Source organism: Manihot esculenta, chromosome 2 (genome assembly GCF_001659605.2).
Source record: "Manihot esculenta cultivar AM560-2 chromosome 2, M.esculenta_v8, whole genome shotgun sequence".
NCBI lineage: Eukaryota > Viridiplantae > Streptophyta > Magnoliopsida > Malpighiales > Euphorbiaceae > Manihot > Manihot esculenta.
The window spans coordinates 14,303,953-14,326,530 of record NC_035162.2 but is presented as its reverse complement, the minus strand read 5'-3'; the positions used below and the strand labels follow the sequence as shown (position 1 = coordinate 14,326,530).

The 22,578-nt window shown below is 29.9% G+C and overlaps 3 protein-coding genes across 4 annotated transcripts; all 3 read right to left on the bottom strand.

Moving 5' to 3' along the window:
- Positions 1 to 50: 50 nt before the first annotated feature.
- On the bottom strand, positions 51 to 3,317 carry LOC110607818 (thioredoxin Y2, chloroplastic). 2 transcript variants are annotated; one of them, XM_021746989.2, is made up of 5 exons: positions 2,966 to 3,317; positions 1,695 to 1,783; positions 1,185 to 1,362; positions 373 to 437; positions 51 to 270 (listed from the first exon to the last, which is right to left on the bottom strand). In XM_021746989.2, coding segments are annotated over exons 1-5 (507 nt in total). In that variant the 5' UTR covers positions 3,140 to 3,317; the 3' UTR covers positions 51 to 269. The 2 variants fall into 2 exon arrangements, with proteins under 2 accessions (XP_021602681.1, XP_021602678.1); XM_021746986.2 differs by having other exon boundaries at positions 367 to 437; positions 2,966 to 3,315.
- A 4,175-nt stretch (positions 3,318 to 7,492) lies between these two features.
- LOC110609895 (protein PHLOEM UNLOADING MODULATOR) lies at positions 7,493 to 10,946 on the bottom strand. Its single transcript, XM_021749727.2, has 4 exons — positions 10,553 to 10,946; positions 8,939 to 9,333; positions 8,256 to 8,443; positions 7,493 to 8,158 (listed from the first exon to the last, which is right to left on the bottom strand). Exons 1-4 carry the CDS (start codon positions 10,849 to 10,851, stop codon positions 7,760 to 7,762), a joined length of 1,281 nt encoding a protein of 426 aa, XP_021605419.1. The 5' UTR covers positions 10,852 to 10,946; the 3' UTR covers positions 7,493 to 7,759.
- An 8,698-nt stretch (positions 10,947 to 19,644) lies between these two features.
- LOC110608974 (UPF0496 protein At1g20180) lies at positions 19,645 to 21,368 on the bottom strand. Its single transcript, XM_021748265.2, has 3 exons — positions 21,330 to 21,368; positions 20,834 to 20,930; positions 19,645 to 20,705 (listed from the first exon to the last, which is right to left on the bottom strand). The coding sequence occupies exons 1-3, from the start codon at positions 21,366 to 21,368 to the stop codon at positions 19,645 to 19,647; spliced, it is 1,197 nt and encodes a 398-aa protein (XP_021603957.2).
- Between the last annotated feature and the right edge of the window lie 1,210 nt (positions 21,369 to 22,578).

Genomic DNA, 22,578 nt, shown 5'->3' with positions numbered 1-22,578 from the left:
ACACATAATCTTGACCTCTGCAAAGTCTGCACAAGTAGCGCAAGAGTAACTATCTAAAAAAGACTTCCCTTGTCAAGTTTCAAAACAAATACAACCATTTTTGCAAAATTCCAGGAGTTACAAACAAATATTCCATTAGAATTTGCGTTTGTCAAACATTTTAGGTTAACAACAGCCATTGCAACATTCTGGGAGGGGAGGAATGGGCGACCTTCCTAGTAAAAATTCATATCATATGTAACGGCTTCATACTGCATTCCTTGTAAAAACCTGAGGTAAAAAAATGAGTGGATTATTCTCTAGTGTCTCATAGCATGCAAATGCATTTCGAAGGCATAGAATTAGAAGGGATAACAGAAGTACTACCTTAACTATTGCTTCACTTGCAGTGAATTTTCAATTCGTTCGATGAACCGATCTTTAGAGAAAGCACCCTCCTGAAAAATTATCACATCACAGCAGCAAGATCACTAAAAACTCAAACTCAGAAACTGGATGGCAGTATATGGACAGGGAAACATGAAAAAACAAACTAAGGCTCCATTTGTTTGTGAAAAATAAATTGCATTTGAAAACTATTTTTTGTGGAAAATATTTTCCATTGAAAATGTTTTCAATTACAATAACTTATTTTTCATTATTTAATTTTAATTTTAAAAATAAAATATATTGATAAATTTATATATAGAAATCTTAATAAGAATCTAGTGTGGAAAATGACTTCCTCTTTTGAAAAGATGAAGTATATAATAATTTAATATTTCCTTTGACCACGAAAATATTTTCCGTTACCTAAAATTTTTTGAGTGAGCCAAACGTCAAAAATTGTAGAAAATGTTTTCCTAAAAAATATTTTTTGTGAAACAAACAGAGCCTCAGAGTAAAAAAAATCCAGCATGGTGATAAATACAGTGAACTACTCTCCTCTGCCAGATGCAGATTATAGGGGTTGCAGCAAACAATTTTTCTTATGACTCCTCCTTATTCCTATTCAAATTCTATTTTCATTTCCTAACATTAAAAATGCCATTGACAAGACAATTAGCAATCAGATACACTAAAACTTCTTGCTGATGGCCTCAAAAGGAGCTTTTGTGTATTTGAAGGTTATCATCCTGGAGAGAGGAGACATAAAGGTAAATTTTTTTTTCCACAAAAGTTTTACAGATATTAAACGAACTTACAAAGCGTTCCAAAGGTTTCCCATCCTTAAATATGATAAATGTAGGCAATGCTTCTATTCTGTATTTGTCAGCAATGCTAGGATACTTCTCAGTATCGATTTTCACCACCTGGATTGTGTCTTTCAGGGTGGCACTGACTTGATCAAGAATTGGAGCCATAAGCTGGCAAGGACCACACCTGCAAACAAGAGCTTGATTACTCTTACTCCTTAACTAATAATCTAACCTATTCCAATGTTTTCAAAATAAGCAGTCTTAAACATTCCGCGTTGTAATAGTCTTTCGTGCAAAATGTAAACCAAATCTCCTAAGCCCAGCAAATCAACTGTAATTATTTTATTCCCTTCATTTGGGGACAGTGAAAGATTTAATTCTCCAAATAATCAGATCAGGGCTTTAGGTAACAGATGATTAGACACCATCTCCAGTTCATTATATCTTTTTCTCATAAAATGCACCAAAAGAAAGGCTAGAAAGAAAATACATAGAAAAGAAATGAAAAGAAGTTACCAGGTTGCATAAAAGTCAACCAAGACTGGTTTGTCAGCATTTTCCAACAACTCATCAAAGGAGGAAAACGTTTGCTTCTTTGCTGCAACCTGCAGCAATCATTTATCCAAAGAAATACCACCACTTCAATTTCAGAAAGGAAATTTAAAGTCAATTTAGTACAGCTGCAAACATAACTAGTAGATAAAACAACTCTTAAGACCCATCCAATCTGTTTATTTATAGCATTTACAATTAAAGTACTTTAGAACAATCGAGAGAAAAAGGCCATAGTCCTTAAATAAATAATTTTCGATGATATTGCAAAACAGATATGATGACTCTATATCTAGCTACTCCCTCTATGTTATTATGTACAACACGATTTGAGGCCATAAGCTTACAAACTATTCCCTGATGAGTCAATGACTATACACAAATTCCCTTTCAGCAGAAAAATCTAAAGACACTTAATGGATTATGCACATATTAAAATTGGTTACTATTCAACTATGGGGTTAAAGAAGGGTTATATATGACAAAGTAATAGTTAACCTCATTTAGCTATAATTGGTTTTGGGTTAAAATTTAGACTAAGTTAATATATCACCCCTGGTGAGCCCATATTCATTACACTTCCTCCCCTAGTGCAACATCCGAAATGAATTATATCACGTTGGTTTACATTTTAACCTCTCAACTTCTTGTATTCTTTATTTTTTGAGAAAAGTTAATAGATTAATAGTTAACCTATGAAAGGAAATTTTTTTAGAGGTTAACCATTAACCATTAAACTTATTTTGTTAACCCTTTTTAATCCCATACCACCCTCTCTCTCTCTCTTTTTCAAGTGTTATATTTTTTACAGCTCCATGCATAATGCGTAGTAAATAGATTCAAACCGTGAAGTTCCAGTTTTCCCATGAACCAAGTTTTTTAATATTCCCCTTTATCATTCATCTCCTTTAGCTGACCGACCAAATCAAAGATATCCAACACCAAGCACTAAAGAATCATTGACAGCAGCTAAAACCCTAAGTAAAATTTCCAAAATTCCCGAAAATCAAGAACAATCTCCATGGAATATGCAAGTATCTCTTCAAATTGACCTCAACTCAGTTACCTATCTCATACGTAAATATTGAACAAGACAGGCAATTGTACTGAACATAATTTGATTATTATCCTATTCCAAAATCCGTATCACCTACGCTAATCCTTCTAGCTCATCCGAAAATGAAAAGAAAAACAAAACAAAACAAAAATTGGGGAATCGAGTGTAAGAGTATTACCAAAGGCAAAATTCGGGACCTGGAAAGAAAGGAAATCCCTCTATTCCCAAACTGAAGCCTGTGAAGCTGCACCGGGAACTGCAGCGAAGACAAAGAAGTCAAATTAGCACTCAACTGCGAGGGAGGAGTCTTCAAAGGAGGAACTGTTGAAGCCGAGAGTGAAGAAATCGCCATAGCTTTCTAGACTTTTCTTCTCCTTGTTCTTCTACCACCGATAAAAAGAATCAACAAATTCCTCTGGATAGAACGAAAGGGCAAAAAAAATCTGCTTCGCTGCGCAAGAACACAAAAATTGGGAAAACGAAGATGGGAGAGAGCCAACGAATTTGATGGTTATTTGTTAATTGGAACATACTGCTGATACTAGGATAATAGGATAGAACCGGTGATTTGAGCCGTTGATTGGTGCTTGGTGGGATCCACCTTGTACCGCCAGAAGATTTGGTAAGGACTCGAGGCCGAGGGAGCGGATAGTGTTCCTGTATCTGTGGAGACCGTTCACGCGCCATTGAGGTGGGGCGTATACGTGGAGATAATTTGTCCTTGTTGATGGAATTGCACTTGTTTCTTGTGGTCAAAGATTGCCACCGGGAAGTCTCCCCTCTAGTTTGTACCAGACAGACTATCTCAGTTTTCGTTGGTTTTCTACTTTGCGGTTCGGTTTTTTTTTTTTTTCTCCCAAATCGATCTGATCTGCGGCAGTCCTCTGATTTTTTTGAGTAGGGAACAATTGGACAGCCATATTTACTTTTTTTTTTCCCTACACAATAGAGCTAGTCACAAATCAAGCGGACGTTAAAATATTTATGAAACAAAGTTTAGCATCTATATCAGTAGCTCTATTAGTTTTTTCATGGACAAACTCAAAAGAAAAAGCAGTCACAATAACATAAAATAATGAAGAAGTCGTATTAATTAAAACTGCAAATAAAATTTATGAGTCAATGACACGAATAATATATATAGATCATAAACTTCGAGCTAAGATTAATCGAAGAGTTTCAAATACGGCACGAGCCAACTCCAAATACGTTTAGTTATCTCATCTATTAAAACATTATTGCTATTTCTAACTCTTACAACAATAACCGTTGAAAAAAATTGATATTTTTTTAACTAGTATGTGTTATATTTTAAAGTCCCATAAAAAAGAGGTAATCAAACCTTATGTCGAAATTGACACATAGAGCTACTCGATGAAAAAGTAGCAAAAATTTCATATTGTCTACATTTCACAATGCCAAGAGTAATGCGAGATGAAATAGCTAAAGGATTTGAAAGAATGAATTCAAATATTTCATTGTTTCATGTCTTTCATATATGCTACAAAATAAGAGATAAAAGTTGCATAATAGCATCACAATCAGGTTCAGCATCATATAAAAAAATCTAAAAAACCGATAAATACAGGTTTATATGTATAAGAGCTCAAAAATCATATTTTCTATTCAGAGCGTGAATTTTGTTTCTCTCCAGTTGTATTGAAATTTATAGATAACTAACTCTTATTTTGCTTTTTTTATTATAGATTTGTGTTTATAATAGAATTTCTTTTAGAAAATGTAATTTTTTATATTTTTATTTGGCTATAATTAGTTCTTTTTTCTATGGTTTTCTTTATGTTATTATTAGCATGTAATTTATCTGCATGCATCCTTACCTTCTTTATTTTTTTTGTTAATAAATTAAATTCATTGATGATAAGAGAACATGCCAAGCTTGCATATAGAGATTCCAATATCAACATAAAAATGCCTAAATACAATACATATGAAAAGTCCTTACCTTTATTTTTTTTTTAATAAATTAAATTCATTGATCATAAGAGAACAGGCCAAGCTTGCAAACAGAGATTCCAATATCAACATAAAAATGCCCAAATACAATATATATGAAAAGTTCAAAGCAAATCCAAGCATTTAAAGTCCTAAAAACTTGACTCGCAAGACAACCAAAAATTTCTCATTACAATTTTTACATGATTGTCACTTCTCCTTTATTCCTTTGGTCACCTTAGCTTAGTGTCCTCTCTACAATAATATGTTCGGTCATATAAAAACCATTGACATTCAAAGGAAAAAGATCTAACAAGCTAAAGCTTTTTAGCCACTTAAAAGGGGAGAAGTAGTGGAAGAACAATATATGCAACTATTAGAGAGACACTAGATAAGTACTCTCAAGGTCGAGAAAATCTCAAACCGACCCAAAGTGAATAAACAGAAAATGACGGAGGGTTACTCTTTAATTACTCACTCACGCCCTCCAAAAAAATTGCGTGAGCTCCTCCAAACCAAATTTCATTGGATACAGAATAGATTAAAGTGATAGAGCCGATTACAGTCTCCGCACGACAAAAAAAAAGTCTTCTCTCAACATTTTACACATCTGCCAACCAAGCAAGACATATAAACTAAAGAAGAAAAAATCCAAAACCCCACCTCAGGGAGGGAAATCACATGTAAAATTAAATAATTATATATTTATAAATATTAAGTATTAAATATTAATAAAAAAATTAAGTGTTAACTAACTTCTTATGTGTCTAAAGCGAAATAATACAATCATTGTTATTATTAATAAGATATAATTAATTTCTACAATAAAATTTAGATATATTATATGTTTATTATTTTAATTTTTTTACGAAAAATAGTATAACATAATAAATTAATAATTAATAATTACACATCAATGCACACACAAAAATGAAGTGTTATAGTTTTATACTATTTCTTTCATTATTACCGTTATCTAAATTGGATACAAATGCACTTGTCTTAATTTTACATTTAAATAGCTTATATAATTAAAAAAATTTAGAATGTTATAAAATTTTTTTAATAAAATTTAGAGGTACAGAAATTTATTTTAAAAAAATTATAATTTTTTATTTTTATTTTGTAAATATAAATAGAATAACAATAATATTCTTTTTTTATTATAAAATCAATTACAAATTCGTGGTAAGATTTTTCTTATTATTGTCTTTCTTTTTCTTTTCTTTATCTATTCTTGTGATTAAAAAAAAAAACATAAACGTGAGAAGGAAATGCCACTCGAAATATATATCCTTCCAAATTTTGATTTTTGAATGAGAGGAACCACTATCAAGCATAATACTTTCACTGTGAAGAATTATGAAGTAATCGACTTCGACTTCAAGGAAAGGAAAAAATAAATAAATAAATAAATAAAATTAAAAGAAAAGAAAAGAAAAAAAAAAAAAAAAAAAAGAGAAAGGTACCAGAAAAAGAGAAAAGGCAGAAGCTTTACAGCTGTTCAAGGCATCAAAAGCTTTCCGGCCAACAAATTTGACGGTTAAAAAAAATAAATTATATTTTAATTTTTAAATTTTATGTCATGAATTGATTCGTCTATTTTTAAAATAAATTATTTAAATATTTTTATAATGAGTTCATCCAAACTATATATACTTTTAATTATTTTTATCGTTAAAAATATAAATGTATATTTATTATATTTTTTAAATAAATAATTTAAATATTTTTATAATGAGTTCATCTAAACTTATAATTTTTAAATAAATAATTTAAATATTTTTATAACGAGTTCATTCAAATTAAAAATATTTTCAATTATTTTTACTGTTAAAAATATAAAAATATATTTATTTTTTTAAATAGATAAAATACACTTTAATTTTTTATTTAGTATAAATTAATTTATAACACTTTTTCTCTTTTACTTTTCATTCATTAAAATATTTGAGTATTTGTAACTTAAAAACTTTCAAAAAATACTTAGTATCTTTTAAAAAATACTTAGTATCTTTAACTATTTTTAAATGGTGTCAAGTAATTTTAAGTAAGTTGAAAACTTTTTTACGTGGTATTAAGTAATTTTAAGTAGGTTAAAAACTTTTATAAAAAGTTTCAGAAATAAATTGTACTTTTATGTGTTTGACCATCTATAAGCTTTAAACTAATATTTATAATTGATGAAAAATTATAATTTTAAACGAACTGAATATAAAAAGATTTAAGATTTAATTTTTAAAATATAGAAATTAATCCGTTAATTATACTAAAATTCAGATACTAAAATGTAATTCGCTCAATATAAAATGTTTCACTTACATTGATAAGGATTTACATTGATAAGGATTTAAGTGATAAAAGTATTTTAGGTATTTGAAGTATTTATTTACTTTTTGACCAGTTGAATAATAAAATTATGAATAGAAGAATTTCAAATTTAGATGAATTTGATAAAATTTAAATTGATTATAAAGGGATTTAAGTGTTTAAATTTAAAAACACATAAATTAATCCGTTAATTACGTTAAAATTTAAGTTAAAATTTAAAGATTAAAGTGTAATTTACCTTAAAATAGAAGTCGTTCACTGATCCTAAAACCTCCAAAATCTTACATCTCTTGAGAAAGCTTAGTTTGATTGTCAGTGGCAATAGAAAGCAGTGATAATTCTAAAGATTCTTTAGAAAAAAAAGTTATAGAAAAATACCTCCTACATTACTGCTGGTATGATACATGGAAGTATCAATGTATGCAAATAAACAATACTTTAAAAATCCATTCCTTACCTCCAAAAACTTCTTCCCAGATATTGTTTACAGAAAATTTTCACTCTTTCAATTATGTTTTGAGTACTTGCAAATCCAAGCACCACAGACATGGTCACAGAGATTTCAACTATGATGCTGCATCCACTAAACTATCTCAACTGAATTTCAGACAATTTCTACTGTCAATGTTCAAATTACATGCGCATACAATTTCGAATGTTCAAACTCGTGGGAAGAATTGTTAGAAGATCACCCATCGCTCGTCAAAGTGAAGGCTAGAAGGACGATTGTAAGCGCTGAGAATATCGTCACACAAGCAAACAACCACATAGACTTGCTTTGGCCTTTGTTCTGGCTCTCTTGGCTGCTTAACTCAATCTCCTTAAGTAGCTCTCTCACTTCGTCCATGTCCGAGTCTTTTGCAGCTTGCATTAATCTACTCTGAATTTTCTCAAGCTTCAAGAGTTTTCGACTTCTCGTGACGTCTTTAGTTGGCCAGATATAGCCAGTCATTTTCCACAGAAGGATACCTACATATATGGCCACAATGCAGTCTACAGTATAATGATGTCGTTCTCGTATTTCTCTTTGTGCACTGTGTAATACAAGCAGCCATATGAAAGCTGAGCTAAAACCTCCATAAGCTTCCTGCAGCAGTGAGACGCGAGAAACTATTAGGCGTTACAAACTTTGAGTAATGCTCATTAGATGATTGCAGAATGCAGTTCTGTTGCTACAAATTTACCGTCCAAGCCATAGCTGTTAGTACGGCAACAAGCATGTGACCACTGTAAATGAGGTCATTGCAGCCACCTCCAGCTTTCTTCAGAAGACTGTACCATGATCCTTGTGTAGTTGGTCGCAAGAAATCTATAAGGAAACTCATTGAACCCCAATCCGGACGGTAATCACCCTGGTACTCCCCCGTGTCAGCTGGAAAATTGCAGAAAAGACGTGAATACAATATTTTGAGCTTGAAGGATCTCTTCTGTAGTTAGTCAAAGAATAGCTAACAAAGGAGAACAGAGCACAAGTCCAAGGAAGAATCGAAAGCGGCTTCATTATATTAACAAAAATTTAAGTCCCATCATCGTAAACCTTTCTAAATCTTAATGGGTGCCTCTACAATGGGTTTTGCCTAATCTATAAATTGAAGCATCCAAAAGAATAAATTATCAGAACACAGTGATAAAAAATCTCAAATCTCTAAATAACCAACTTTATGACAGTAGGACAAAAGTCCTCACTAGCACCTCATCATAACAAATGTAGCTTGGACATGAATCCCATTAAAAAGCACTGAAAAATTCAAAAGCTTCATGAGGAACAATTGGAAATTCAACCTAACAAGAAAATGTAATCTTTGGGTTCAAATATAAAACAAAAAATTAAGAAGATAAAACAGATGTCCATAATAATTTAACTTACCATAAGCTATATCCCATTGTATTATCTGACGAATAGCATGAGCATCAGAGGCATAAGGGACATAATACTTTTGAGCCCAATGATGAGGGTATGTTGGAACTGAAAACCGAGCTGCAGCACACCAAGGCCGGGCCGATGGAAGGATAGTCGACACAAAAGTAATGGCCCGAAGTAAACGGCCAATTCCCATGGTGAACATGTACCTTGCTCCTAGTCCAAGACCAGGGCCTTCTACAGAGTCAAATAGCACAGAGAAAGCCAGCATCATAAATAACATCAGGAAATGGTGCAGTCCAATAATACGAGCCCTCAGTATCCCAACCAATGGTTCAGGAAGTTTCTCATTCAGTGAGAGGAGCAACCACTGGCCCGTGTCAGGAAGAGGAGATGTATCACTGTTCAACATTACCAAGCCAATCAATAGTCCCGTTAACAATAATTGACAATATGTAAAAAAAAATAAAATAGTTATAGGAGGTTAAATATACTCGCAGCATGAAACTTCCTGCAAGAGAAAGGAATATATCAACTTATACAAATGTAAATCAGAGGCACATTATATCCTTTTATTTAAATCTAAGTCATGATAAATTTGGAATCACTGGACAACTAGTGGAGATTTTGACTAAGAGAACAACATTCTAATTTTTCAGGATTTAGAGCATGATTCTTCATGGAATATCTATTCTGCATGTACTTTCAATAACTGAGTCTACAAGACTGAGTTCAGCTATAATTTATAGCAAGTATGTTGGACAACCATACCAACAAAATTTGAACAAACCACATCCCATGAAAAGTTTACTGTGTTGTATGACCTCTGATAGAATTAATGAAAATTTCGCCTAAGATCCTAACTCATAATTTTATGCTTGTTTCAAATGTGAACTTGGTCTTTGGATAAAATTTTTAGAATTACAAAATAAATTTATATTTATGATTTGCAAGTCTGAAAATTTAATGAAACAAAGCAATCTGAACAAAACCTTAAGACATTCTGGGAAAAAAATTCTGGAAGAATTTACTCAAATCTTCCACTCAATCAAGCAAAATTAATTCTTAACTGGAGTAGTCATATGGTGCAGATTGACCAATTAAAAGCATTCTAGCTCAGAAAAACACGGAGCAAGAGATAGATCGGGATTTACTGTACTAGCAACCTTAAGAACTTTAGATTCAACAGTATCTTGTAAACATTAACTCACATTTATATCCCAGGATACTAAAATCAATAAAGATCAAATCTCACTGAAACTCAATAAGATTCCAAATCAGTAACTTGGTATAATGCAAAGAAAACAGACCCAAGTAAACATTAAACATCGATGTTGAACAGGACAAAGAAAACGGGATCTAAACTACTTCAAACTAGTCGCAGACTTTGCACAACCCAGAAAGTATACAGAAAATGAAATCTGAAGAAGAACCAAACTTGACCCACTTCTAAATCAAATGAACAGAAAGTAACACAAATCAAACTCGACCCACATGATATACCCAGAAAAACAAAAAAATAAAGCAACCCCACCACATGTAACACCGCATTCACCATCTGGGTTGCTCCAGTTTCAACTCAAAAAACTATAGCACAAAAGAAAATGGCAAAGCAATTACCGGTGCCAATCCAGGCCAAGCACGGCGGTGGCGAAGCGCACACATAAGGCCTCGAAGAGAAGAGAGGCGAGCATAAAGAACATGGAAGCAACAAATGGGATGGCAGCTCGAACCTCGGAGGACCAGTGCCTGTAGACAGGGACCCGAGAAATGGCGATTAGAGCTAGTACAGACCAAAGTACTGGCTGTAGACGCTCGTGCCAAGTTGGGGATAGGTGGCGCAGGTAATCCACCGCCACGTAGGACATCGCTGCCACCCCTAAACCGCCGGTGGTTCGCGCCGATGGCAAACGCCTCATGGTCTGGCCGCTGGCGACGATGATTTCGGGAAAAGAGACCAAAGTGCGGTGTAAGAAAAGTGGGCGACTTGGCAGTGGAAGTTTGGTTAGTTAAATTGTGTCTTTTTGTTTTTTTAACTGCTAGTAAGTGGATTTTCTCTTAAATGACATCATTAATTTTTGAAAAAGGAATCAATGTTTAGGTCCTATTTTTTAAAATTCATGAATTAATTAATTTTTTAATAAATTCAAATCATTATGTTTTTAAGCAAATTATCCTATACACTCAAAACTATCACGTAAGTAAAAATTCAATTTTTTTCTGAATTATGAATGGTAGAATTTATTCCTTACAAACAAGAAAACTCAAACATGGAAAATATTAAATACTATATTGAATAAATATATAATATTTTTTTCACATAATTTTTATCTATTTTATTTTTTATATATATTTAAAAAATAATTTTTATTAATTTTTTAATTATATTTATTTAAAAAAATAATTTTTATTAAATATTAAAAAATACTTTAAAAATAAAATAAAGTAAATAAAATTATAGTAGTCGATTTATAATTATTATAATATAAAAAAATAGACTAAGATAACTAAAAAATAATAAAAAATTATGAAATTGAAGGACTATTAATTAATAGTTAAATTTAACCCAATATTAAAATAGGTAAAAAAAAAGTTTAACCAAATTGTTACTAATTTGTTTAAGGAATTGTTATTATTATTATTATCTTAATCTATAAAACAAAATTAAGTAATGATAAAATAAACTAATTGATAAATATTTTTTAAATATATTTTTGTATTCTCAAAAGTCATATTTCACTTTCATTTTTTGAAAAAAAGAGTTCCACCAGTTTGAAAAAATAGGTAAAATAAATTACTATCATATATTAAGTCTCATTTGTTATTAAGATGTGGAGGCTGAAATATAGTTTTTTTTAAAGTATATTTTTAAATATTAATATAAAAAGGGATTATGCTTTAATAAGCCGATTAAGGTTCACTTGATATTGAACTGAGCCGTTATGGATTGAAAATTATGAGTGACACAGGTCCAAGTAGACATATAACATTCCTTATCAAAGTGTAAATATAGTAAGAATTATCATAAATTATACTTTCTTAAATATTTCAAAATTAAACCATTTCCTTTATATCTAATTACCAAATTATTAGTTCATGTAAATTTCATAAAGTGAATAAAGTATATGTGAGATTTTAAATTAAAATTTTAATAGAATTTCCTTTATTTTATTAGTATTTCAACCTGTAGTATATATTAAAAAAAATTTATAATTATACTATCAACTGTCATTTGGCATCTTGCTATTTATTAATTTAGCACATATTTCATAATAATTTTATCCCTTATTTTTCTATGAGTATCATCACATGCAGACGTTTAGCTCTTTTTCTTTATCCCTACATGATTACATTATTTTAACTTAGATAGCATTCATAACCCATTTTATTTAATATGTATATGTCAAAATATCACTGTACAATGACTCAAAAACTCAAAACAACCCGCTATGATAATGGTTTTGATGTCTGCTATTGATCTCTGACAACCACTATAATGATTACTTTATTTACAACCTGTATGAAACTAACACGTTGAACTAATACTTAGTATGTGATATAAGCAAATAACAAAATAGAGTAAATATATTCTAATTAAGTAAACAAATTCATATATATAGATAATTAAGTAAACAATTACAAGCATTATCAAATGCAGTCAACATGATACAAATCATACTTGTCAAATTTTTTTGTATAAGATATGAGTGTCGTATGTATCCATATGCACACCAAGAACTTTCTTTAGATTCAATAAAATATCTTCTTTTGTCACTATTGCATATTTTATATTTATAGTAAATCACCATAACTTTATGCATGCAATAAATGTAAACATGTTAACATTCACTGATAATTTCACAAAAAAAATCGAGTATCAATCCTAATTAGGTTCTCAGTCCTTATAAATACATAGTATGGTCGAGTAGATAGATAAGGAGTTATAACGATAGACACAGAGTGCCAAACGGTAGGCTCAGAGACCAAAACTGTGATAGCAAGTAATGCTTATGAGTTACTTGATATGTAATCTCAAATATATATATGTATCAGTAGCAATACTGCAAAATTCTATATATTTATATGGCATGTTATACCCTTAAACTAACCTCGACTCCTATTAAGTTTAACAGGGTTAAGTATCATTAATTCAATGTATCAATTATTCAACATAAATGCATGTCATTTGAAGTTATTTGAAATTATTTTTAAAGTACATATATCATATGTCAAGATTAAGAAGATAAGAAACTCATGGCAATAGTGCAAAACTTTGTCGACTTAGCATTCCAATAGTGCGTTAAGTCAATTCACTTCTTACATTTCATACCACTAACAAGTAAAGAATGACAAGTTTACTCAAATTATCATGCATAAATAAGTTTTATTATCAAGTAAGCACGTGAGAAAATCAAGTACGATAAGCAAGTACGTCCATAGTTCTTACCAATTAAGTAAACATGTCAATTTTATGCATTTCAATTCAAAAAAACTGCATTCTATCAAATTTTGCATTAACTTTTTAAGTACTTTAAAATTATAAATTGACTTAAATTTATTCATAACAAATGTGTATTTATGTCTTATCTTTCCAACAAGATATAATTTATGCAAATCTGATCACCTTAAGTTATAAATTTTTTTTTTACAAACTGCTCAATAAGATCTTAATAAGTGAAGTATTGGTACTTATTTATAGTATCAAAAAACATATCAGATGCATACATTTTCATACAAATTCAAGTTTAAGTATCTTATATAAAATTTCAGGTAAACTTCTTAAGATTCATTTTGCCCTAGTTTTAACTAATTTCATTAAGTACATAATAAGTTATGGTATAATCAATACAGTATATTTCGGATGCTCTATCACTGTGTCTAGTTTAAAATCGCTTACAATTTACATCATCTTACGTATAGATTTAAAATTTGATCAATTCATGAAAATTTTAGCTCTGTCTCTGCTTTCATTTGGTATATTTTAGGCCTAGTTTTAATAATTACACAATGAGTTATGAAACTGCTAACACATGTTGCTATGTTAAAGCCTATCCTGCCAGGTTTGCACTTTTAACTCCCATGTTAAATTTCTTTTTTTTTTAAGCCTTTCAAACATTATTCCAATATTCTTATTACATACTTATACAATCAAAGCAATATTTCCAGCAAGTAAAATCAATCCCTAATTTCACATATTCATGAGAAAACAGAAAAATCATACAAATACTAAACATTTCTTGAATTTCTCTTTCTTTTCCACTTCTACTTTCTAACTATCTCCTTTTCCTTTAATGTTCCTTTTCCTTTGATGTTCCTTCGCCTAGGTCAATTTATATTTTAGGGAAGGATTGGATAAATTGAAAATTAAAACTTTATAATTCAAATTCATGCATAAAAAAAATGAGAAGATTCTATTTCCTACACATTTCTAAACTCACCTTTGATTTTCAAGCTTGATACATACAGAACCCTAAACTTTTCTTCTTCAATTCTTTCAATATATGGCTCTTTCTTTAGCTTTTGATCTTAGGATGAATTTTTGTTAAAGAAAGAAGTTGATTTGATAAGAGATTAGCTTGGATTTGGTGAAAGAAAAAAAAAACAAGATTTTTGTTTTCAAATGGTATAAGTTTCGGCCATAAGGTGGGTGGAAGAAAACAACTCATTTTTCATTTTGCTTTGTCATTTCTTTCATACTTAGTTAGGTAACACATGGAGGGTTTAGATAAAGAAATAGAAAATAGAGGACTAAAATTGAATTTTACTTTTAAACTTTCTATATTCACACTTTAACCTACTAAACTCTTTACCATGTTTCAATTTAGTTTTCAATTTTTCAATATTCATAAATTGACCTACTAAATTATGCTTTTAGCCTTTACAAATCATTTTCACTTAGTTAAGCATGTCAGATTTTAACAACCACCTCAAGTGAGCACATCGAAAAACCCTCAACACCTTTCGAAAGTGACTCATTTTCGTCTTGCTAATCACACTGTCTGCTTTATTTTTGGATATGTCGTTTCTTTATTTAAGTTTTTTATGATTCAATTATTAGCAGTTTAGAGTTATGCTAGTAGCTCCCCTAAATAACTTAGATAAACTAGCACCTCCCCTAATGTCATTTGCTCTAATAGTGAAATAGCCTAATTCATACCGAATGATGTTATTATTCCTAATTATGGATTTGAGGATATTACTAGACGTCATAAGAAAACTAGAAGAACCCAACCTATCTTCCTGACCAACAAAATTAGTCCGGAACCGAGGACCATCAATATGATGGTATGATGGGCTATATTGTGACTGTCAGAAACATATGTCTAAATATAATGGATGGAATATTAGCTTAAAGAAAGGGCCATATAACAATTGTTTCTTTCAAAAACATACGTTGAATTAATCTATGAGTAGCATTTAATACACTGTACAAAAAAGACACAACACTATACGAAAATTTTTGTTGGGAAAATAAACAAAATAAAATATTTGTACACCATGGAAAAAAACAAAAGTGGCTAAATAAAAAAGAAAAAATATCAATTGCCAAAAAAAAAAACTAAATCTAATCTGTTTTCGGTTATCAAATATTATTGAAAAAATAGTTGAAAAAGTTGTTTACTTATTTTAAAGATTACGTTCACAAAAATTTATAAAATTCTTTTAAAAAAAGTTTGAGACCATGTCAAAGGATGAAGGAGAAAAAAAACTTATAGCTTAATTAATCATATATACAAGTTTAGCTTCTTAATTAATATATAGAAGTTTATGATTTTGAGTAGAACTTTCAAAACTAGTAAGTACAGATTTTTTGCCATTATTATTAATAGTTAATATAAATAAAATAAAATTTATTAATTTTATTATTAGTAATAATTTTTTTACCATGTAAGAGTGTTGCATTAAAAGGCTCAAAGAGCCAAATAAAATATACAAACTCAACAATAAATATCTAACTCAAAATCAACAGAAAGATCAGTCTAACCATTCCTTTACCACAGCCACAACCACAACGGGAGAAAACAGAGAAAGAAAGCGATGAAAACAAGGCAAAAACTCCATGTATATCTCTAAAGAATAATCCACACAAGAGTATAAGGGCAGCTACCAGATGAGTCGAAGAAAAGAGCCCAACACTACAACTGAACCAATAATAAATCAATCAAGATCGACCCTCTGCCATCCACCAAAATCCAAAACAAGATAAGAAAGGCCTAGACCTCCGACAGAGTGACCACCATTGAGAGAGAGGACGCAACAGAATTTGCCGAACGTAGCGATGCGATCCCAAGATATCGATGTCAGCACTTAAAAACCCTCCTTGGAGTAGATCGAGTACACCTACATGCAAAACTCACAAATCCAAAACTACCACAGATAAAAACTACCACAGTAAACACACTAACAAGTTACGATAAATAAAAAAAAAAAAAAAAAAAAAAAAAAAAAAGACTAAAAGCAAAGTAACAATTAGATGGAAGGGAGACTTGAAGGCCGTCCCAACAAAACTTAGATTTTATTCTCTTTTTACCTTTTTCTTTTTTCTCTAACTCTTCTCTAATTTTTACGTTTTCCAATAATAATCATTATGGGACTTTTTTTAACTTCTTAAACTTAAATAACCAAGTTTTAAAAAAAAATTATTATAGATCTATATTTATAAATTATAATTTAAAAATAAATTTTTCAATCGAAATTAAGGATATAATTAATAAAAAATACCATTTATAACTAAGTGACTAATGCTTCTTATTTCTGTTTTTTAGCTATATCTTTTTTATATATACTACTTGCACTCTAAAATTTAATAGATAAATTATTTAAATAAATTTAATAATTGAATTATTCAAAATTATTCTGAATTCGAACTAGACTGACTGTTAATAATAGTGTAAAATTTTCTTATTCAAATTTTAAATATATTTTATATTTAATATTTAAACTTGATATTTTTTAACTACATGGAGCACTAAATTTCAAATTCAATGTATTTTAGCTATATTTTATTAGTTATTGTTAATTACTATTATATAATATTAAGTAAAATTTATTATTTTACTAAATTTATGATTTTATAATTATCTTTAGGCTTAATAGTAAAAAAATTTTTTTTTTTTTAATTATAGTCGATTTTTTTTTGTGTCAATTTTAACCTAAATTAAAATTTTTGTATTAATTTAGCATACGGTGAAAATTACAAATTGGAAGCTAAGGGTTAAAGTTTTGATAATAATCTATCCGTATATCTGTGGCTATATATATTTATATTGAAGCTAAGGCTTAAAAATTATTTTACTATGTAAAGCTATATCTAATCTATGTAAATGTGTTTTTCTCTCCCCGAAGGTATTTAAGAATTGCCAAATGATATAATTAAAAGAATAAGATTTTAAATTAAAAATTTCAAATTCAAATGCAGTATATATATATATATATATATAAGTTCAAATGATATATCATGAATTTATTAAAATAATATTTATAACTTTTTTGTTATGGATATCTAGTTCATTTTTTTATATTTTTTTCTATAATTTTAAATTTTCCATAAAATAATATTTACAAGGAACTTTCTTCACGTTTTCATTCTCTTCATCTGTAGAAGGACATTGTTTCAAACTCAGCCTAGAGATCATTAATGGCAGCAGTAACAACCCAGTTTGTCTTTTTTCAATCTTTTCTTTCTTGTTTAGCACCGTCACCCTTATTTTCCTTTTTCCATTTGAAGCAATTTTTTTGTATATGATCCATCTTGCCACAGTAATAACACTCGACATTCTTGTATCTCGATCTTGACTTGCTCCGACTTTTATCTCTACCTTCTTGAGCTTTCTGCTTACTTCTCCCCCTATTTTCTGTGACTAGAAACTCATATTGAGGTGAAGAACCTTGAGTCTTTCTTCTTATTTCTTCATTTAAGACACCTCTTTTAGCAACTTCAAAGGAGATAACTCCATTAGGAGTTGAATTAGCAAGTGAGAATCTAAATGTCTCCCAAGAATCAGGTAAAGTACTCAGCAACCATAAGCCAAGAACTTCATCATCAAATTTCATACCCACAGCAGCCAACTGATTTATATTTCCTTGAAACTCATTCAAGTGGTCAGCCATAGAACTCCCTTCTTTATATTTTAACTGGAATCAATTTCGTCACTAAAAATAACTTATTACTTCCATTGAAGCATACAACAATTCAAGCTTTTTCCACAATGCTTTTGCATTTTTTTTCAGTGCTAATATTTTTGTAAATATTTTCATCAACAAATTGCCTAATATACTCGCATACTTGTTCATGCTCAAATTCCCAGTCTTCATCACTTTTAAAATCAGGCTTTTGAGTAGCAAACACAGGCAGATGCAATGACTTCACAAATAATAAATCACTCATTTTGCACTTCCAAAGGTAGTAATTTGAATCACTCAAACAAATCATTTTATTCACTCTCCCCACCATTTCTAGAATGCGTAAGTTAATAAAAAATTCCACTGCTCTGATATCACTTCTATTGGGGGTTATCAACACAAGATCAACCATATAATCCCAAATTGTCTACGAGCCCAGCACCAATTTATTGCGAATCCATCAAAATTTGAGCAACAAACTTCAACATCAAATTGCTCAAAACACAACCAAATCAAGTCTACCAAGAATACAAGAACATGTAACAGGAAAACCACTTCAAATCAAAGAGGAAAACCGGATTCTACATCAAATCTCCACTTAAACTAAATACGGTCACAAGCACCCCATCGTAATGTTCTTGTCGCAGATACACAAATTAATCTCAACAACAAAGATGTTAAATACGAAAAAATGGATGAGAGATGTAGACCGACAAACCTTCAATCTGATCTCCACCGTTCCATTTAAAGAATCAGATGTCAGGAACTGAAATTCTGAATTTAAGGGCGATCCAGCGGTGAACAAACCCCCAAACGCATGTTAATCTGATTTTACCCTAAAAATGCTGCTTTTCTCGGCTCTCTCTTTTTCTCCTCCTTTCTTTTTTCTCTTTCAATTTTTTTATTCTGCCCGTTGCATTCTCTCGCACACGATATGATAATGTTGCCGACTTTTTCCACCGCATCAAGTTGCTGCCAACTTTCCAGAGAAGAAAGTGTGAAGTTGTAGATTATTTTCTTCTAGTAAATTTTCTTCAAGTAGATTATTTTCTTAAAGTGTGAAGTTGAACATATGCATATAGTCTAGTAAATTTCTAAAAATAAAAAAGACCTTCAATTTTCTTTAATTTAATTTTTTGAGGATTCAAACATTAAAACTTTTAAAATATTTTCCCCCATTTGCTATATAATTTATTTCATAAGAAAATAATTCAAATTAATTCCTAACAAAATCAAGTATGATTTTTATTTTCTTTAAAATAAAATTTTATAAATTAAAAAATTAAATATTTTCATTTTAAATAAAAAAATTTAGTAAAAACATAATTTTTTTTAATTTCAAATAAGGAATTTAAGAAAATATTTGTTGTTATAAAAGTGTCTAATTAAGCAATGTTTATTTGCTTAAAAATATTTTTTAGAAAAATTATCAATAAAAATATTAAATCTTTTTTTTTTTAAAATGACTTTATTTTTCATTTTTCAGACAATAATTATGGGGAAGCTTTACATTTAATTAATTGTATATATACAAAACAAATAACAGATTATTACACTGTACATAAAAATCATGCACTAATTCACTGATGCTATCTCAAACTTCCAATGCCTGCAGAATTATTCAGTTCCTTAATCACTAAGCCTCTTGCTCTATTAATAGTTAGAAGGCAAAGATAAACATGTTCTTCAAGCTCTGCTACTTGCTTCCTGAACCCAATATCACTCTTCTTCAGCTCCTTCACTATTTCCAGGGAAAATTTATTTTCCCTGCTCTCCAAACACAGCTGAATCATTGCCCTGTTGTGTTCAACCTCATCATGCAGTCTAGCAACAAGTCTACTCATTATGTCAAAATCCCTGTTCAGTATATAAGTTCCCTTAGCTGCAACATCAAGTTGCTGCTCAGCTTTCCTGAGAAATGATCCGTTTCTCAGGAACCTGAACCTCTGGATTTTTTTCTTCAAGCCCTTTAGTGGAAAGCTGAAGATTGCTGGACCCATCACTATTGCAGTAAGTGTGTGTGCTGCTAAAACAATTGCTGTAATTGCTATTAAGCTACCAGCTGCTGTTATGCAAATCCCACTTGCCTTGTGGATACATGTGATTAGCTTCATCTTCCTTGTCAGTTTCTTTCTCTTGGATCTTAGATGATTTAATACTGATGAATATCTGTCATGAATCTGCTTGAAGTCATTCTTGTCAGGGGTAGAAAAAGGATTTCTTTGGCTGATGAACAAGTTCAGCTCCGAAACGGCGAGTTTGGCCTTCTCAGGGGAGTAATAATTGACTGTGGTATCGAGTACTTGTTGAATATATTGGTGGTTTGATTGGATTTGGTTGATGTTTTTAAGGAGGTGACTGCAAATTCTTGAAGCCTCAGCACTTAAATCAAAGTAGTTAAGCATAAGGCCTTTGAGTTCAGGGATCTTGGAGAAAATGGCAGATTCAAGAATTGCAGGAATAGTTTCTTGATCTGGTTCAAGAAGAACTTGAGAGAATTTGTGATGACAGAAAGATGGAAATGATGGCTGCTGGTTTACAAGTGATTGAGCTTTAGCAAAGAAATCAGCATATGATTGTGTTCTTAATGCACAAACATATTCTTCATTAACGCTTAAGCTTTCACCAACATCTCCCAGTTCTTTCTCATCTGAAAATTGACAGGAAAATATCTCCAAAATCACATTTTGCAGATAAAGCAACAAAACATGTTAATTAATTAATAAATTTGTTCATGGGTATTATTAAAATGAAAAGAGATGTTCATTTATGACATACCTTTTCTGATCTTTGCAACTCTAAATCTGGCCCACATCTCAATAAATCCTTGTATAAGAAGGAGGAGGAGGTGGAGGAGGGGGGGAACGGTGGTAGACTAAGAGATGGAAATAGCTGTCAATCACTTTGAATGAAAATTCTCACAGCTAAGTCTCCAAGCTATTAGTTTTTTTTTTTTTTTGATAATAATTACAGGTTCTAAGGATGGAGAGTGAACAAGGAACTCTGATTCGTAGGTTGTCCTTTGATTTATGCATCTAATGTCTTATAAAGCTCTCTAAAAGGCATTTTAAGTAATATAATTCACGTCACCTTTTCATATATATCTAATCATCTTAGAAAGAGAGAGAGAGAGAGAGTAATTATTTGTTTTTCCAATTTGTCTGCAATTATCTTAAGGCCAAAAATTGCTGAAGAGAGCTCCTTCTCTTCAGGACCTTTATTGCATAGGATAGGGCTTTTGGTCTTTATATATTTTGTCTTTATATTGTTATACCTGTTTACTTGTCCTTATATTGTTCCTCCACTTTGTCATTTTGCACAGTTTCCCATTGGTTATTGCATACCTAGAACACAAGATTTTCATAGAGCCTGAGGCTCAAAACTGTCACAAAAATAATAATAATAATAATAATAATAATAATAACAAACCCTTTGAATATCATGCAAGGTAGTTAACATTTTCAATTGGGTTGATGAAATAAGAAATTTATATAATTTATTTTAATTACCGTTAAATTAGAATACACAAAAGTTTACTTTGTTATCATATAAAAATTTTGAAGAAATATTTATAGTAAAAATCTTATAATTAAAATAAAATATATTTGAGTGATTTAATTTCCTATACCCAGGAAATAAAGTTATCATGCATGTTGAGTTTTTTTCTTATATTAAAAATTATAATTTAATAATTTTTCAAAAAAACTCATGCATAAAAAACAACTCAATAATAATAATAAAAGACCTATAAGATACTCAATCCATTAGAGTATTTTATGTATATATACGTGGAAAGTTGAATGACGGCCGAGGATGGATTATGCGTATGTATATCTCTATCTCATTTTGTGTTATTTCTCACACATGTTTGTTATTTTATAATTTATAGCAAATTTAATTTCTCTTAATATTTCTTCCTTTTTAGGGTTTTTTTTTTATCTTATGCCGAACGAAAAATATTCGATTCAAATTGAACTGAATTAATTTAAAATTTTAATTTAGTTTTTTATTTATTTCGATTCGATTCTATTTAATTTTTAATTTTAAAAATTTTATTATTTCGATTTCGTTATTTCGATTCAGTTCGAGTTTAATCAGAAAAAAATTAAAAACGAATCGAATTGATTAATGATAATAGTATATTATTTTTAATTATATTAAAATTAAAATATTTCAATTAAAATTTAAAATATTAAAAATAAAGTGTAAAAAATAAAAAAAATTATTAAAAATTTAAATCGATCAAATCAAACCGAATCAGACCGATTCAATTTGATTTTTAATTAAAATCAATTTGGTTCGATTTTCATAAATACTAAAATTTTGAATTTTCGATTTGATAATCGAATGGCTAGCCCTATGTTAGCAAATATTTTGTTAGAAAACAAATTGTGTGAGACGTTTCGCTTATAATTTTCCATTTTTTGTCAAGATTTCCTTCTTGTAAGATTTATAAATTTGATATTATTAATTTAAAAAAATAAAAAATTTAAATAAATTTTTATATAATCTTACATGATTTT

What these genes read in the sequence shown, in the direction of transcription:
- LOC110607818 (XM_021746989.2), bottom strand. Translation starts at nt 3,139, where the DNA reads ATGGCGATTTCTTCACTCTCGGCTTCAACAGTTCCTCCTTTGAAGACT. An exon ending in GTTGACTTTTATGCAACCTG is followed by an intron (nt 1,363 to 1,694) that starts GTAACTTCTTTT and finishes TCTTGTTTGCAG; the next exon opens with GTGTGGTCCTTGCCAGCTTA. An exon ending in GGAAACCTTTGGAACGCTTT is followed by an intron (nt 438 to 1,184) that starts GTAAGTTCGTTT and finishes ATAATTTTTCAG; the next exon opens with GAGGGTGCTTTCTCTAAAGA.
- LOC110609895 (XM_021749727.2), bottom strand. Translation starts at nt 10,851, where the DNA reads ATGAGGCGTTTGCCATCGGCGCGAACCACCGGCGGTTTAGGGGTGGCA. An exon ending in CTTGGCCTGGATTGGCACCG is followed by an intron (nt 9,334 to 10,552) that starts GTAATTGCTTTG and finishes AATGTTGAACAG; the next exon opens with TGATACATCTCCTCTTCCTG. An exon ending in TAACAGCTATGGCTTGGACG is followed by an intron (nt 8,159 to 8,255) that starts GTAAATTTGTAG and finishes TCACTGCTGCAG; the next exon opens with GAAGCTTATGGAGGTTTTAG.
- LOC110608974 (XM_021748265.2), bottom strand. Translation starts at nt 21,368, where the DNA reads ATGACAAAGTGGAGGAACAATATAAGGACAAGTAAACAG. An exon ending in ATATAAGGACAAGTAAACAG is followed by an intron (nt 20,931 to 21,329) that starts GTATAACAATAT and finishes TCCATCTCTTAG; the next exon opens with TCTACCACCGTTCCCCCCCT. An exon ending in AGTTGCAAAGATCAGAAAAG is followed by an intron (nt 20,706 to 20,833) that starts GTATGTCATAAA and finishes GTCAATTTTCAG; the next exon opens with ATGAGAAAGAACTGGGAGAT.